Source organism: Loxodonta africana, chromosome 11, assembly GCF_030014295.1.
Source record: "Loxodonta africana isolate mLoxAfr1 chromosome 11, mLoxAfr1.hap2, whole genome shotgun sequence".
Taxonomy (NCBI): domain Eukaryota; kingdom Metazoa; phylum Chordata; class Mammalia; order Proboscidea; family Elephantidae; genus Loxodonta; species Loxodonta africana.
This window is the reverse complement of record NC_087352.1, coordinates 12,467,252-12,484,478: the sequence shown is the minus strand read 5'-3', so window position 1 is coordinate 12,484,478 and position 17,227 is coordinate 12,467,252. Positions and strand designations below refer to the sequence as shown.

Genomic DNA, 17,227 nt, shown 5'->3' with positions numbered 1-17,227 from the left:
CCTAGCAGATGTGAAAGAAAAAAATCCACAGATAAAACATCTAAAAATGAAAAATACAATAACCAAAAGCGAAAACTCAAATAGCTGGGTTAAACAAGATTAGACACAGCTGAAGAAAGATTTATTGAACTGGAAACAAGGTCAGAAAAATATCCATAATGTACCACAGAGAAAGAAAAAAGCCAGAAAATATGAAAGAAAGGTTATGGAGGATAGAGTGAGAAGATCAAACATACACTAAATTGACATTCCAGAATCAGAAGAGAGAATGGGCAACACAAAGTGGTTGAGAATTCCAGACTGGTAAGACACCAATAAGCCCAATAAATCATGAGCAGGATAAACAACGGTACACCAAGTCATATGGTACTGAAAGTGCCCACTTACGTGATCTTGGCCAATTCTCTGATGCTCAGTTTCTTGACCAGAGAAAGAATACTCACAGTTCCTCATATTGATACGTGAGATACTGTGTCTAGGGTACTCAACAGTTGTTTACCAAATAGAGTCTGCCCTGCATATCCTCAGGTTCCACATTGGCGGATTCAACCAACAGCAGATCACAAATATTTGGGGGAAAAAAAAGTTCTGAAAAGCAAAACTTCAATTTGCCATGTGCCAAGCACTCCGGTGAATGTCTGTGAATGAAGTGATGTGTAGGCACTCCCTGCTGTAGCCTCCCCTCATTTCACAGATCCTCAGTCTGTCTCTGGCACTCATTTGAGCGTTGTTAGCCTTGCATCTTGCCGTTATCCCCTAAACAATACAGTATAACAACTACTTACATTGTATTAGGTATTACAAGTAATCTGTCTTGCAGGAAATACAGCTAGAATGGTCCTTAAAAGCAAGGATGGCAAGACTTCGTCTCACATACTTTGGACGTGTTATCTGGAGGGACCAGTCCCTGAAGAAGGACATCACGCTTGGTAATGTAGAGGGTCAGTGATAAAGAGGAAGACCCTCAACGAGATGGATTGACACAGTGGCTGCAACAGTGGGCTTAAGTATAACAATTGTGAGGATGGCACAGGACTGGGCAGTGTTTTGTTCTGTTGTGCATAGGTTCACTATGAGTCGAAACCAACTCGTTGGCACCTAACGACAGACGATTTAAAGTATACAGGAGGATGTGCACAGGTTATATGCAAATACTATGCCATTTTATATAAGCGACTTGAGCATCCATGGATTTTGCTATCCACGGGGGACCTGGATCCAATCCCTGTGAATACTGAGGAACAACTGTACACCAAATCGCAGTTGCAGGGCCTACTGGCTATGCTGTTAGGTGCTGTCAGGTTGATTTCGGCTCATAGCAGCCCCATGTGACAGTAGAACTGCCCCGTAGGGCTTTCTAGGCTGTAATCTTTACAGGAGCAGATTGCCAAATCTTTTTTCCCAGGGAGCACTGAGTGGGTTCAAACCACCAACTTTTCCGTTAGCAGCTGAACGCTTAATCGTTGTGCCACCAGGGCTTCTCTACTGCTATGGGACCTGGGAAAACACCTTGCCAAGCATCAGTAAAAACCTTGTCTGTAAAAGGAAGCACACTGCTTCCTCTCTAATACAGACATGATAGTCTCACCTGCCTCGCCGTGAGATGGAGGTGAGATGGTGCGCTTTAAGCACTTGGCCCTATCATCTGCCACACAAGGAATGAACAACAAACAGTAGTACCGACCCTGTGGTTTCTCGAGACCCCTCACCACCCTGGCTGGTGATGTCACTGTCAGCTTCCCTTTCTGAATAGAATTCCGCAAATTCCACCTCTCAGAAGCTACTAATGTCCCTCCAGCCCCCAGCTCAACCCCACTTTATCTTACAGCCAATTAAAATGTCAGCAAACTTGCTCCAGCATGGGTTGTTTTTTTGGAAGGGAGGTAAGACAAGGAGGTTGGCAGCTGGCGGTAAGTCTAGGCCCTGTTAGTAACTGGTTCTTCCCAATTCTCAGCCTCAGCTGCCTCATCTGCACAACAAGAACTGCCATTGTGCCCACCTCAGGATGTGGGGGGTGATTATGAAATGAGCTGACATATATATAAAGCTCTCATGGTGCCAGGCATGTAGCAGGAGCCTAGTAAATGTCAGCTACTGTATGGTGCAAACAGTTTGCCCTTGACCAGTAGCCTAAAGGTTGTCAGTTCCAACCCACTCAGGATGCCGTGGAGGAAAGGCCAGGCAACCTGCTTCTGTAAAAATTACAGCCAGGAAAATCCTATGGAGCAGTTCTACTCTGTAACACATGGGGTCACCATGAGTCGGAATCAACTTGATGGCAATGGGTTTGGTTTGGTTTTTACTGTGGGAGAAACTGAACTGAGGACCTTTTCTTTATTCATTCTCATTTGATATCCTGGGTTTCAGCCCTCGAGTTTTCTTTCAAGTGTCCTCCAGCCTTTAGTTGGCTGGAAGGTCGATGCTCACCTTCCCTGTTAAATAACCCTTCATCCTCACAGTCCCCATGGAAGCGACAAAACCAGCAGGTACAGAGCCCATGGGACTTTTCCTCCTAGAGAGTTCTTATGAGAACGTTTGCTAAACAGCTATGAACACACCAAACTGTATCCTTAAAGACTTTGTGTCCCAAACTTTGCTGATCGTGTGACTCCTTCAAGTGCTAGTTACAGAGTCCCAGCTCCTCCCCAGAGTTCTGACTGGGTAGGTCTGGGGGACCTGGGAGCCTGACTTTTCCATTAAGCACCCCAGCTGAGTCTGACAATTAATTAGGGTTGAGAAGTACTGCCTCAGGCCATCACTAGAGTTACAGTGAGACCCATCATTTCACACTCCTGTATCCACAGATGAAAGGAAAAGGATGGCTTGGCAGAATTAGTTCGTAGTGAATTTAGGTCTGTTGTACCCTTTCTTCCCAACTTCCAAAACCCTCGTTTCCCATGGTATATTCTGAGGTACCCTTGTTCTGTGAGGTGCTTCCTGACAGAGAGGTTCCATGGTCAAATACCTTAGGGAGACACTGTCAGGTTGCTGTTGGGTGTCAATCAAGTCAATTTCAACTCATAGCAACCCATGTGACAGAGGAGAACTGCCCCGGAGGGCTTTCTAGACTGTCATCTTTACAGAGCAGATCGCCAGGTCTTTCTCCTGCAGAGCTACTGGCTGGGTTTGAACTGCCAGCCTTTTCGATAAGAAGCTGAGTGCTTAACCATCGCAGCACCAGGGCTTCCTATTCTCTCTCCTACTCTCGAAAACTCACCCTGTGCAGTGAGGAAACTCATTTAACATCTCACCCCACTTCCTTGATCTCTGATCCCCTTTTTTCTTGCAACATACATTTATGCTAGCTCTGCAGAATGTGTTTTGCAGAAACCCTGTTTTATTGTCCGCTGGGTCTGGCAGAATCTGGTTTTTCCCAAATATTGGCTTCCATCTCTTCCCTGCTTAGGAGCACATGCTCTGGGGGCCCCACGTGGTACATCCGTGTGGGAGGTAGATTTGGACTGACGCAGCACCAAGGCTGCCGTCCTGGAGAAAGAGCTGACAAATTTACTCAGAAGGTGTTGCTGGTCCAGACACCAGTCCACAAATGAGAAGAGCATTTAGCCCCACTGACCTTCAGACCAAGTGTTTCCCTAGGGCAGGGCCCAAGCTCTTACTCCTTTGGCCCTTGCTACCATGGTGGTCTCTTCCAAGTCTTTGAAGGGAGGTGGCCTGAGAGGGTCAACAGAAAGAGGGTCTTCCAATCATAGTATGAGTGGGAACCAAAGGTGTCACAGAGAATAAACCAGCACATTCAAGGTGTGCTTGGTCTGAGGTCCGCTGGCTCCAAGTGCCCTTGGCATGTTTCCTGCCAGGCACTTCTCCCTCGGAGTAAAGCCTCCCTGTCGGGGATCGGCTCAACAGGCTAGAGCCCCAGGTATTCGGCCAAGAAGACAGCGAGGATGCGGCTCAGGTTGTGTACCGTGGGCGGGTGAAGGTTGGCCTCAGAGTCGGCAGGCGTGTGCCAGACAGAGGGGAAGGGTGTGGAGATGAGGTGAAGCACCGGGACCCCTGTGGGCGACAGAAGAGACTCAGTCAGGCCTGTCCGAGACCCACTGCTGACACAGGCGCCCAGGCCCAGGGTTACGTAACCTTGCGGGGCCCCCCCCCCGACAGAAGATACTCTGTTCTGGCACTTTCAGAACTCTGAACTGAAAGGTAAGTGCTAGAAAACTCTACAATCATTGAGACACAAATAATAACATCTAACATTTCTTGAATGCTTGCTATATGTTAGGCACTGGTCCAAGTAAGGTCTTTACATGTATTAGTGCTTTTAATGCCCTCAACAAAAGATTGAAAAAAAAAAAAAAAACTATTGTCATCAAGTTGATTCGGACACATAGCGACTCTATAGGACAGAGCAGAACTGCCCCATAGGGTTTCCAAAGCTGTAATCTTTATGGAAGCAGACTGCCGCATCTTTCTCCTGTGGAGCAACTGGTGGGTTTGAACTGCCGCCCTTTTGGTTAGTAGTTGAGTGCTCAACCATTGAGCCACTAGGGCTCCTTCAACAAGAGATAAGTACTATTATTTCACAGATGAGGAAATTGAGGCACAAAGAGGTTAAGCAACTGGCCAGCAGTCCCCAGCTGTGGGAAGGGGCCAGGGCCCAGTCTCATCTGTGGCTCCCTTTTTCCCCGCCACCCCCTGAAGCCCCCAGCAGTAGTACCTCGGCGGAGGAACGGGACATGGTCATCTTCCACAGATCCCAGGGGCTCCCCAGGCTGGAAGTACATCACTTCCTGGGGATGAGACTGCAGCATGTTCAGACGGTGCAGACGCTTCTCTGAAGGCGGCGGGGATTAGAAAGCAAGGGTCAGTACCTCAGGGGTCAAAGGTTCCCCTGCTCACAAACGGAGGAGGGTAGGGGCCTGGGGGATAACACACTGGTCCTCCCAATAGGTATGAATGCTAATTACCCCTTCTTATGGCTTATTATGTTCCTGGTCTCATTTAATCCCTCTGCGTCTACAAGGTCAATACCCCTATTATCATTACCATTGTGCCCATTTTATAGATAGGAACTGAGGCTCAGAGAGATGCAGCCAGCCACTTGTCCAAGTTCACGCAGCTGGTAAGAGGCAAAGGCAGGGGTGGAACCCAAGGCTGCCTGACCTCAGAGCCCCTGTGTTTATTTACACTTGACTGCTGTAGGATCGTTTTGTATTTCGACCCTCGTTCCTTAGAGACTGTGGAGGTGGAAAGGATGAAGGACTCTGTAGGGACAGGTGTGCATCCCACCCCCAGCCTGCCCTCCCAGCATCCTAGGCAGTACCTGCCCCCACCATGGCCCTTACCAATGCTCCGCAGCCGATGGAACCAGCGGGCTGTGCGCGGAAAGTGACTGTAGAAGGTCGGGTGGGGGGCTCCCAAGAGATCGAGAAGCACAAAGAGCTCCTAAGAAGAGAGGCCGCAGATGGAGGAGGCCAGGCGGGAGGCTGCCACCTGTGCCTCACTCTCTCCCTCCTCTCCAGAATCTGGGGGCAGAGGGGAGCCTGGTCTTACAATAGCCTGGATCCTGGTGGGGCCGGGACTGTGAGGGGCAGACTCCATGAGCTGGGCCAGGTGCCGGGAGCCATAAAGGGAGTCCTTGGGTCCCCACTCCTTCAGTGCTTCTTCGCCATCCAAGAAGAGCAGCTGCAGGGTCACCGGGGCTGCCTGTGGGAGCAGGTGGTCAGGGCCAGCCAGTGCCAGGCCCTTGGCCTCAGCCCACCCACACAGCAAAAAGAGCAAACCAGGTCTACTTCTTTGAAGTACTGCAGCCAAGAGCAAAGACTCTGAACCAGACTGCCTGGGTTCAAATCCTAGCTGGGACACTCTTAGCCAAGAAGTCATGGGTAAATGACTAACTCTTCCAAGCCTCAGTTTCCTCATCTGGAAAATGGGGTTAGTAACAGTTTCACTCACAGAGTAGGATTCAAATCCAGGTCTAAGAATGGTGCCTGATGCACAGTAACTAAACAAGGGTGGTTATTGTTAGCTGCCATCAAGTCGATTCCGACTCATGGTGACCCCACGTGTGCAGAGTAGGAGGATTTTCAAGGCTGCGACTCTTCTGAAGCAGATTGCCAGGTCTGTCTTCCAAGGTGCCTCTGGGTGGGTTCAAACCACTAACCTTTTGGCTGGTGGTCAAGTGCTTGACTGTTTGTGCCATTAGCTCTGATTATTATTGTTCTTACTCAAGCTCAGTTTGGCAAAGAGACAGACTTGCAAACAAGGAATTATACAAGACACCTACTCCTCATTTATTGACTCTCTTGATATCTGATATTTCACGTTTATGACAACAGTAAAAAATCCACTATCCAACTCTTTTGCACATTAACAACATACATCTGGCAGTAAGGAATGCCCAAGTGCAAGGCAAGAGTAACACTGGCTGTGATGGTTAAGGTTATGTGTCAGCTTGGCTGGGCCATGATTTTCAGTGGTTTGGCAGTTATGTACCAATGTAGTCATCCTCCATTTGGTGATGTGATGTGGTCATCCTCCATTTTCACACAATGCCAATTTTCGCATGATGACCTGGTCTTTGGAACCTAACCATGTCGATAAGTGAGGAGTGGGTGTAGATAACTGCAGTTGGGACAAATGCTTTTGAGAACTACAAGGTCCTGAGAGAGAGTAGGAAGGGGTAGGGGGCTGACCTAGCCTGGGGACGGCATTGAGTCTGGGGAAGGGATGTTTACACTGAGGTAAGTGGGGGCTGGCCCGGCAAAAGTAGATGGGGAAGCAGACGGAAGAATATTCCAGGGCAAGGCTGGGACCAGGGAAGAGGCCAGAGACATTTGAGAGGAGGCTGGAGGGGTTAGCAAAGGCAAATGAGCTTGAGCTCTGTTACAGGGCACTGGGGAGCCATGGAAGGAATTTGAACAGGGAGGAGCATGTGGACATAAATGATTTTATTCATTCATTCCATAAATTTTTAGTGATGTCCTACTTTATGCTAGGCAATATCCTGGGCCCAGGGCATATAGCAGGGAGGGAACAAAAGAAGCCAAGTCTCTGTCCTCAGGAAGCTTATTGCATTTGGGGAAACAGACAAACAAATCGGCATGAAGCACCACAAAACATGAGATAGTGAAAGGGAAAAATTTCAGGGTGGTTAGGAAGCCTCTTTGAGGAGGTGACATTGGAGTAGATACCTGAATGAAGGGTGGGAGCCAGCCAGGAAGATATCTAGAAAAGGACATTCTAAGCATACATCAGAGGAGTACAGGGGGCCGGAGGATAAAGCACCGATCCTCCCAGCAAGAATGAATGTTAGTTACCCCTTACTGCAGACTTACTATGATCCTCATCTCATTTAATCCCTGAGTGCACAAGGTAGATACTCCTATTATGATTACCACCATGCTCATTTTACAGACAGGAAAATTGAGGCTCAGAGAGATGAAGCCACTTACCCAAGTTCACACAGCTAGTAAGAGGCAGAGGCAGCATTTGAACCCAGATCTGTCTGACCCCAGAGCCCCATCTGTAATTACTACACTTGATTGCTGTGGGAGCCAGCCAAGAAAACAGCAAGTGCAGATATCCTAAGGTAGGAGGGAACGTTGTGCGTTTGAGAAGCACAGAGGAGGCGAGTGTGGCTAGAGTGGAGCGTGGAGGGGTGAGAAGTGGGAGATGAGATCAGACAGGTAACGGCACACCTCTAGGGTACTGTAAGGACTCTGCTTATGCTCTGAATGAGGTGGCAGCCATGGGGAGGTTTTGGGCAGAGGAGGGTCAGGTCTGACATTCAGGGTGTGGAAAGATCCCTGTGGCTCTGTACGTGGAGTGAAGCAGGAAGACCAGAAGGGTAACAGACACCTAGGCAAGAGAGGGTGGTGGCTTGGACCAGGTGGAGGCATCCCCCCACCCCCAGCCCTGGTACCTCACCTGCTCCTTAGCCCTGCTCAACTCCAGGTCAAGGGCCTGGGCCAGCTCCAGCAGAAGGGCACAGGGCACAGCCGAATCCGTGGCCCCCACAAAGGGGGTTGACCCGGGTGGGAAGAGCTTTGAGTCATAATGGCAGGCGAGAGTGAGGTGGCGGGCAGCCCCCGGGTCCAGCGTGGCCACCACATTGCCAAAGTTCAGCGGCCCCAGGGGCGTTGAGGCTGTGAAAGGGTCCAGCTCCACATGCCAGCCGGCTGTCAGTGTCCGCAGGGTGGCCTCCAGGAACTAGTGACAAAAGAGAGGTAGGAGGGTGGACAAGGCCTCAGGGGAGGCCAAGATAAGGCGCATGTACCCTAAGCCATGCAGACCTGTTGGGCCAACTAGCAAGTCTCATGTTTAAACTTTCCCTTGACACATTTCTACCAAGGACCTTCTGGGTGCCAGGCAAGATGCCAACAAGATTAATCACAGCTTACTCTTAAATAGCACTCAACGTGTGCCAGGCCGTGTTCTCTGAACCCTACAGAGCTCTACAGGGTAAGGATTGTCATGGGCCCTATTTTGTAGATGAGGAAAATGAGGAAACAGATTAAGAAACTAGTCCTTGGGGATTGTGACTAATGTCACAAAACAATACATGTATAAATTTTTGTATGAGAAATTAACTTGAGCTGTGAAATTTTACCTAAAGCACGATTTAAAAAAAATAAATAAACTAGTCAAAGGTCAGACTTTTAAACAGCTGCACTGGGATTCCAACCCAGGAAGTAGACAAATGACTCTCAATACTTTCTGGGAGGTGATATAGAGATGTTCCAGCACCAGCTTTGGACTCAGCCTGCATGGCTTCGAACTGAAAGTCTACTACTTATTAGGAGTCCCTGGAAGGCACAAACAGTTAGGCGCTCAACTACTAGCCAAAAGGCTGGCAGTTTGAACCCACCCAGCGGCACCTCATAAGAAAGGCCTGGAGATCTGCTTCTGAAGGGTCACAGCCTTAAAAACCCTATAAAGCAGTTCTACCTTGCACACATGGGGTTGCCATGAGTTGGAACAGACAGCAACTAATAACTACAAACCACTTATTAGCTATAGGACTTGGGCAAAGTGTCCAACCTCTCTGGGCTTCGATTTCCCCATCTGCATAATAAAGATCATATTTATTCGTACCCACCTCGTAGGGCTGTTGCTTGTGCCTGGCATATAGTAAGCTTTTGATGGGGGTAGTACATTCTATTGGGACTGGAGTTAGATCATCTCCAGTCAGAGCCCCACCTCTGACCCTTAGCTGCTTTGTGATCATGGCACGATGCTCAGTTCCCAATTCATTCCCCTGCGGGCTGGGGAGCTTAGGGCTTGGAGGTTCAGTCCTGTACCTTTCGGACTTGAAGATTGCCGGGACTGCCGGGGGTCCGCACCACCAACAAGGGACGCAGATAAGCGTCCCAGAGACGCTGCGGATCCAGTTGCCCGACCACCCTCCGAAGCCGAGCTTCAGAGAGGCTTCCGATCACCGGGGCCTTGGTAGGGGGAAGGGTAGAGAAGTGCAGAACATGAGAGCAATTCCCACTCCGACCCTACCCCAGGCGCCGCTTCCCCCTAGGAGCCTGGTACCTCTTCATAAGCATCAGGGGCTTCTAGGATAAATCCTAGCCCCAGGAAAAAAGTCCCTTGATGTCCATCTGGTCCAGCCCACCCCAATCCTGATGGGGAAATCAAGGGCCAGGGAGAGGAAGGTTATCTTCCAGGCAGCTGATTTAGGATTAGAGCTCAGTCGCCCAACGCTCAGTCTTACCACTCCAGGCCCTTCCACTTAAGGGGGAGCCAGAATGACAAAACAAACCCGGAACCTTATTCCGATGGAAAGGTGCATGCGCTCGAAAGACGAAGACCGTGGCACCTGCGGTTAGGGCCACACCATAAGGCCACGTCAGTCAACCCGAGACCCTGGAGAAGGGTCGGCGGGGAATAAGGGCCCCCGAGGAGCCCGGGCCCCGCGCCTGGCCTCACCCGCAGCTCTTGGCCCAGCGGCAGCTCCCCGGTGCTGTGGTCCCAGCAGCTCCAGATGATGTAGAACGCTGAGCCCACGGCCAACGCCAGCAGCAGCAGGGGCAACAGCCGCGCCCGCGGTAGTAGGCGGCGCCTGGGCGGTGAGGGGGGCTCCAAGAAGCGCTCCCCGAGCCGTAGCCGGGGCCGCCCACGGCTCCCGGAACGCATGGCAGCTTTGCCAGGCAACCCGGTCCTGGACCGCGGAGCCCCCAGTTCATGCCCAGCCAAGACCAGCCCCCCATGCAGTAGGAGGACCAATGAGCAACCACAGCGACGGTATTATCCCACCCTGGCGAGCAGAGGAACCAATGGGAACTCTCGGTCCGAGGACACGCCTCCCCGTCTCCCTTGGGCAGAATTGGCTCCCCGGAGCGTTGCACAGCCCAAAAGGGAGACCGAAAGGGCTAGGCTCCGCCTCGGCAGAGGAGGGGAAACCAATGGCAAGGGTTCAATCTTGGAAAACTTTCGATCTCTCCGGTGCAGGTCCGCGCCCCTTCCGGATGTAGGCAACGGATTGGTTGTGCTGAGTCGAAGAAATTGATGGACGCGAAAATGAACCGTCCCTGAGGAAAAAGGGGCGGGACCCACCCTTGCAGCCAGGAGCGGATTGGTTTTCCGGAGGCCGCGCCCCCGAAGGCCGGACCGGCGGGTATTTGGAAACGCTGTTTCGCTTCCTTCCTTTAGCCTATCCCGTTATACGGCGAAATGGTTCGAGTCAGACCACCTTTGTTTTTCCCTTCATCGTTGTGAAGATTTGCCCCGAATGGTTCTGAGTGGTCTCGAACCTCTGAGCAAGGCTTTTATCCCATCACTAAGCACAGCTAGCGGGGATCGCTATAGCAACAGGCCACGCCCCATCCGCTGCTTGAGTTTGCGCAGGCGCTGACGGAAGTGGGCCGCAGGAAGCGGAAGTCCCGCCTCTCCTTTCAGAGGCAGAAGCAACGCGGAGGAGACAGGAGTGTCCTGAGGACGCAGCCGGCACCATGTGAGGCCGGGCCCGTACTAGGCGGCGGGAGTGGGGTTGAGGGTGTAAATTTGGCCGATTAACGGTTGGAAGGGGGTGAGAGGGCCCTTTCCTGATAACGAGTCGGGGGCAAAGGCAGAAATTTTATGGAGGACTTTTGATGGATGTGAGAACGGGAACGGGGCCTTTTACAGATGAGTTCGGGAGAGGGGACTGCTTTATCAGATAACGGGCTGGGACCTTTCCCAGGTAATTAGTCTTGTTGAAATAAATACTAAGAGGAAGTGGTTCTACGATTAAGGAACTTGGAGGAGGCGAGTGCGGCCTTTTAGGGGTAACGATTTGAGATGAGAGACTTAGCTGGATGATTTGATCTAGAGACATGCGGCTTTTCAGCCTGATTCGCGACTTTTATGGATATTGGATCACTGGGACTGATTTTACTCACCGAATATCTATTGGGTGCTCATTACGTACCAGGCACTGCTTTACATACCTGGAGTGTGTCAGTGAAAAAAATAGAAACTTCCCTCCCCCCAGAAAAAATGTCTTCCCGGGTGCAGCTTATGAGGGGAAAGGCAGGCAATAAATATAGTAAACAAGTAAAGTATATGTTGTGTTAGGTGAAGCAATAAAAAAAAAACCCAAACCCATTGGCTATCAAGTTGATCCCAGTTCATGGCAGTCTCATGTGTTTCAGAGTAGAACAGGTTAAAAAAAATGAAGAACGCCTAACTTAATAACTAGCACAAAAGGCCACATTGAGAAGATGACACTTGAGGAAAGTGAGGCAGGAAACCACACAGATATCTGGGGGGGATCCAAGCAGAGGGAAAAGCAAATGCAGAGACCCCAGACTGAAAGCTTGCCTAATATCTTCAAAGACCACCCAGGAGGCCATTGTGGCTGGAGCAGGATGGGGGTGTTGCAGATATAGGGCATTGCAAAAACTGCATTTCTACTTCTTACACTGAGATGAAGGAGCACCAGTAGGACAGTGGCTACGCGCTCTGCCGTTGCTAACCAAAAAGTCGGTGGTTCAAAGCTCTCAGCTACTTCAAGGGAGAATGATGTGGCAGTCTGCTTCCATAAAGATTACAGCCTTGTGAACCCTATGAGGCAGTTCTGCTCTGTCCTGTAGGGTCACTGTGAGTCGAAACCGATTCGATGGCATCAGGTTTTTTTTTATCAGGTTTACACTGAGATGGGAACCATGGAAGGGTTTCGAAGAATGACTTAGTCTTAACACAAGCCGTTGGGCTGCTCTGTGAAGAACAGACTGCCAGGGAGCAGAGGTTGAGGAAGGGAAACCAGTAAGATTCTAGGGGAGAGATGCTGGAGGTTTATGTCAGGGTGGTAACCATGGTAAGAAATGGTCAGATTCTGCATGTATTTTAGAGGCAGATGACAGGATTTGCTAATAGATGGAATGTAGGTTAGGAGAGGAAGTGAGGAGCTAAGTTGACATTCGAGTTTTTTGCCCAGAAGAATGGAGTTGCCATCAACAGAGATGGAGGAGCTGTGGTTGCTGCACAGCCTGGGACATGCAATGTTAGGAATGTCTATTAGGCATCGTTCTAGTTAGGTCATGCTGCAGTAACACAAGTACCGCGAGTGGTTGGCTTTAAAGAACAGAAATCTATTTTCTCATAGCTCAGGAGGCTAGAAGTCCTTTGGTGGATGATCTGTAGCCCCTGTGTTCCTCAGTTCCTTGGTGATGTGTCTAATTGGCTATTTTTATCACTCAGAACCGATTAAATTTAGGATAGGGCCTCATTAACATCAAAATGAAAATCCTATTCCCAAACATGATCACATCCCCAGATATTAAAAAAAGAAAAAAATCCTGTTGCTGTTAGTCAATTCCGACTCATAGCAACCTCACAGGACAGAGTAGAACTGCCCTACAGGGTTTCCAGTGAGTGGCTGGTGGACTCGAACTGCTGACATTTTGGTTAGCAGCTGAGTTCCTGTGATAATTCCAACACATATTTTGGAGAGACACAATTTAGTCCATAGCACGCATCCAAATGGTGATGCTAAGAGAGAGGACTGAGCTATAGGAGGGTGGGTGTGTTGAGGCCAGGCTGGGGGAGCCACTGAAGGTTAGGCTGTGATTCCCCCGTGCTCTGGCCCCAGCCCCTCTCACTCACATGTCTCGTGCTTGACATCCAGGAGCCTCCTCAACAAGCCCAAAAGTGAGATGACCCCGGAAGAGCTGCAGAAGCGAGAGGAGGAGGAGTTTAACACTGGGCCCCTCTCCGTGCTCACGCAGTCAGTCAAAAACAATACCCAAGTGCTCATCAACTGTCGCAACAACAAGAAGCTCCTGGGCCGTGTGAAGGCCTTCGACAGGTGAGTGCCTAGGTCTCGGGAGGTGTTCTGTCCAGGCCTGGAGAGCAGCCTACCTCCAATCTGAGAACCCTAAAGACAAGGTTTCTCAGAAGCCCCAAGGGCTGGCTGCCTCTCGTTGCCCCACCAGTGCAGTGGTTGTGAGCATGCACTCAGGAGCTGCCTCACCTGGGTTCACATCCCAGCTCTGTTTGTAGCCACCTGACCCTCAGCAGGTCAATTATCAGTCGATTCCAACTCATGGCCAATTCCCTGTGTGTCAGAGTAGAACCGTACTCCATAGGGTTTCCAGTGGCTGGTTTTTCAGAAGTAGATTGCCAGGCTTTTCTTCTGAGGTACCTCTTGGTGGACTTGAACCTTCAACCTTTTGGATAGCAGCTGAATGCTTAACTGTTTTGTGTCACCCAGAGACTGGTGGCAATAATCATGGTGGTTTCAAAGATTCAGTGACTTAATGCATGTGAAGTACCTAATCATTTAATACATGATTGACAGGAACTCATCCATGCCAGCCACTGTTTTAGGTCCCAGGGATACAGCAGTGACTAAGATAGACAGGTTACCTGCCCTCAGGGAATTTGTGCTGTATGTAGGTAGGGAAGCATGTAAATACATATCATGATAAACAACAAATGATGATAAGGTCTGTGAAGAAAAATAAAGCCAGGTAAGAGACTGGAATGTTGGGAAAGGGGTGCTGTTTTAGATGGGATCCCAGAGGCTCTGTCTGAAGTGGTAATGTTGAGCAGACCTAAATAAGATGAAGGAGCAAGCTAGGGTCAGGGCGTTTCAGGCTGAGGAAACCACAAATGAGTTTTCCTCTCTGGGCCTCAGTGTCTTTTTTGTTTTTAAAATGCACATCATAATAATACCCCTCATAGTGTGGTTGTGAAGATTAAATGATACAATGTACAGAAAGCATTTGGTTCACCGCTTAACATATCACAAATGCTTAATAAACAGTGGCTACAACCCTTCAATAATTAGCATTTGGGAAGTGCTTTCCTCAAGATGGAGTTCCTGGATGGTGCAAATGGTTAACCCGCTCAGCTGCTAACCAAAAGGTTAGAAGTTTGAGTTCGCCCAGAGGCACCTCAGAAGAAAGGCCTGGTGATCTACTTCTGAAAAATCAGTCACTGAAAACCCTGTGGAGCACAGTTCTGCTAACACACATGGGGTCACCATGCATCGGAATTGACTCAGCCGTACCTGATGGTTACTACAGAGATAGTGTAGTGAGGCCTAATGTCTGGAAAGTCTTTGCCACTAGCTGTTATATGACCTTGAACAAGTCTTTCACTCTGAGCCTCAGTTTCTTCTTGGATAAAGTGAGAATAGTAATAATAACAGGAGGTTCTAAGGACGGGGAAGCTGACAGACCTGTATTCACACCAGATTCTGCTACTTCCAAACCATATGACCTTGGATTTCATTTCATTGCACTGTGCCTCAGTTTTGGGATAAATCATCGCAGTTACGTCCTGAGTTTGTGGTGAGGATTGATGGATCAGCATGGACACCTCAGGAGGACAAGGATGTCTGTTTGTCGCTGGATCTGTTGTATTGTGAGCAGTCCGTGGAGTAGGCGCTCCACAAGCGTTTATGGAATGAGCTTTCCCGTGCTGCCATTCACTTGGCCCAGGCACCCCAATGACAGAGACAGAGCAGGACTGGAGTGGACAGGTCATATGTAGCCTCGAGCCCCAATACTCTAGAAGCCTCTGGAGGACAGATGCCTCCCGAAGCATCCAGAGGGAGAAAGCACAAGCAGAGTAATTCCTTTTGCATTTACCCTGTGCCCTGTTCTAGGCACTTATAAGCACTGGACTAATTCATTTACTCTGCACAACACCCCCATGAGGCAGGTACCATGATTGTCTCCATTTTAGATGGGAAGAAACTGAGGCACAAGAGGGGTGAACTCCTGTGCACCAGCCTTAACCTAGGAACTTGCAGGGGTGGGATGGGAACCCAGGTGGTCCTGGCGCTGGGATGTGCCCTGTTCCCCACACTGTCCCACTAGAGCAAGAAGCGGTCCTGGGCAGAGGCAGGGCGATCACCAGGCTCCCCCTCACTCCGGGTGTCTCCACACCCCTGCCTCCACTAGGCACTGCAACATGGTGCTGGAGAACGTGAAGGAGATGTGGACCGAGGTCCCCAAGAGCGGCAAGGGCAAGAAGAAGTCCAAGCCTGTCAACAAGGACCGCTACATCTCCAAGATGTTCCTGCGTGGGGACTCAGTCATCGTGGTCCTGCGGAACCCACTCATCGCCGGCAAGTAGGAGCCTGTTCCTGCCCCAGAACCAACTCCTGCTGCCCTACAAAGACCTGCCCGTGTTGGGAATAATAAAGTTCCTGTGTTTTTTCTACTAGTACCTGTCTGGACCCAGGGCCTTGTGAGTGGGGTGGACTTGGGGAAGGGAAGGAGGGAGGCAGCTGGGCCTCTGGGACTAAACACTGGGACAGTGAACTCACCTGGCATCCAGGTGGCCTGGGAGGGCAGTCTCCATCTGTGAAGTGGATGGGTTAGACGGAAATAACCTGGCAGCTTTGATGCCAGAGAGGGCTCTTGGTCTCTTTCCTATTCTAATCTTTTCTAGCTTCTTGTCACTCTCTGTGTCCCTTTTCCCTGTGTTCTCAATGAGTCTCTGCTTCATTCAAAATTCCATTCAGTCTTTTTTCTTTTTCTCGTTTGTTCAGTCAGCACACATGTCCCTGGTGCCTCCTCTGTGCCCAGCCCTGTGTTGCGCTGCTGGGGACGCCAGCACGAGAGCATCCCAGCCCTGCCCTCATGGACAGGAGAAGCCGACACACTTAAAACCAGCCGTACCAATGAGTGCCTTCGTGGCTAATAGCTGCTGAGCTGTTGGGCGCCAGGCTCTAGGCTCAGTGCTTTCTGGGCATCCCCCCGACCATGTGAGGTAGGCGCTGTTGTTTATTACCTCCGTTCTGCAGACGAGGAAGCAGGCACAAGAAAGGGATGCTGTTTCCTCAGGAGGCCCCAACCCATAAGTGGTTGTGCCGCCATTCAGAACCGCTTCACTCCCAAGCCTGTGACTGGGAGCTGAGCTCTACTACCCCTCAGAGAGCTTAATTACCCTTGAGAGAGAGTCTCTGACGGATGCGAGGATTAAAGGAAAGGGAGGTCTTCTTTATTAGGGGTTTCAGGCTGCTCCCTGATGCACGCCCATGGCGCTGTCCCCCACCCATGACCTGTCTGCCTTCTCCAGATGGGGCCAAGCAGACACAGGAGTCCACAGGCTCAAGTCAGATGCTCAGACACTTTGTGAGCTGCGGAAGGCAGAGCCTGAGTTGCCCCGTGAGCCCGTCATGAGCCTGTCACTGACAGAGTGATGGTGGCTGAGCTGGAGGCCCTGCAGCAGGGACAGGGCCTGACACACACAGGGCGGCAGCAGTGAGATTATAAAACCTGTTGCTGCTGTGAGGTTATAAAACCCATTGCCCGCAAGTCAGTTCCAACTCAATGACCGTAGAGGACAGAGTAGAATTACCCATAGGCTTCCGGAGGCTGTAAATGTTTACGGAAGCAAACTGCCACATCTTTCTCCTGTGGACCAGCTGGTGGGTTTAAACCGTGACCTCTCGATTATCAGCCGAGCAGTTAACCACTGCGCCACCAGGGCTTCTTGTGAGGTTGTAAAGGTGGCGTGTACTAACCGCTCCAAGAGCCCTGGTGGCACAAACAATTCAGTGCTCATCTGCTCACTGAAAGGTTGGCAGTTTGAACCCACCCAGTGGCTCCGAGGGAGAAGGATCTGGCGATCTGCTTCCATAGAGACCACAGCCTAGAAAACCTCTTGGGGCGGTTCTGCTCTGTCCCATGTGGTGACTATGAGTCGGGATCTACTCAACGGCACCTAACAACTACGCGCTCCACATGTAATTGGAACGACTATCCTTGGGGTAGGCACTAAACCATAAGAACCAAGCCAAATGGGGTTTTCAAGGCGGTAAGTCTTG

The 17,227-nt window shown here is 50.3% G+C and overlaps 2 protein-coding genes across 2 annotated transcripts; one reads left to right on the top strand and one right to left on the bottom strand.

The window, feature by feature from the left end:
* Positions 1-130: 130 nt before the first annotated feature.
* On the bottom strand, positions 131-10,721 carry QPCTL (glutaminyl-peptide cyclotransferase like). Its single transcript, XM_003406624.4, has 7 exons — positions 9,892-10,721; positions 9,258-9,401; positions 7,885-8,166; positions 5,509-5,661; positions 5,301-5,400; positions 4,673-4,789; positions 131-4,011 (listed from the first exon to the last, which is right to left on the bottom strand). The coding sequence occupies exons 1-7, from the start codon at positions 10,096-10,098 to the stop codon at positions 3,866-3,868; spliced, it is 1,149 nt and encodes a 382-aa protein (XP_003406672.1). The 5' UTR covers positions 10,099-10,721; the 3' UTR covers positions 131-3,865.
* A 78-nt stretch (positions 10,722-10,799) lies between these two features.
* On the top strand, positions 10,800-15,618 carry SNRPD2 (small nuclear ribonucleoprotein D2 polypeptide). Its single transcript, XM_003406618.4, has 3 exons — positions 10,800-10,915; positions 13,070-13,249; positions 15,354-15,618. Coding segments are annotated over exons 1-3 (357 nt in total). The 5' UTR covers positions 10,800-10,913; the 3' UTR covers positions 15,529-15,618.
* The last annotated feature ends 1,609 nt before the right edge of the window (positions 15,619-17,227 follow it).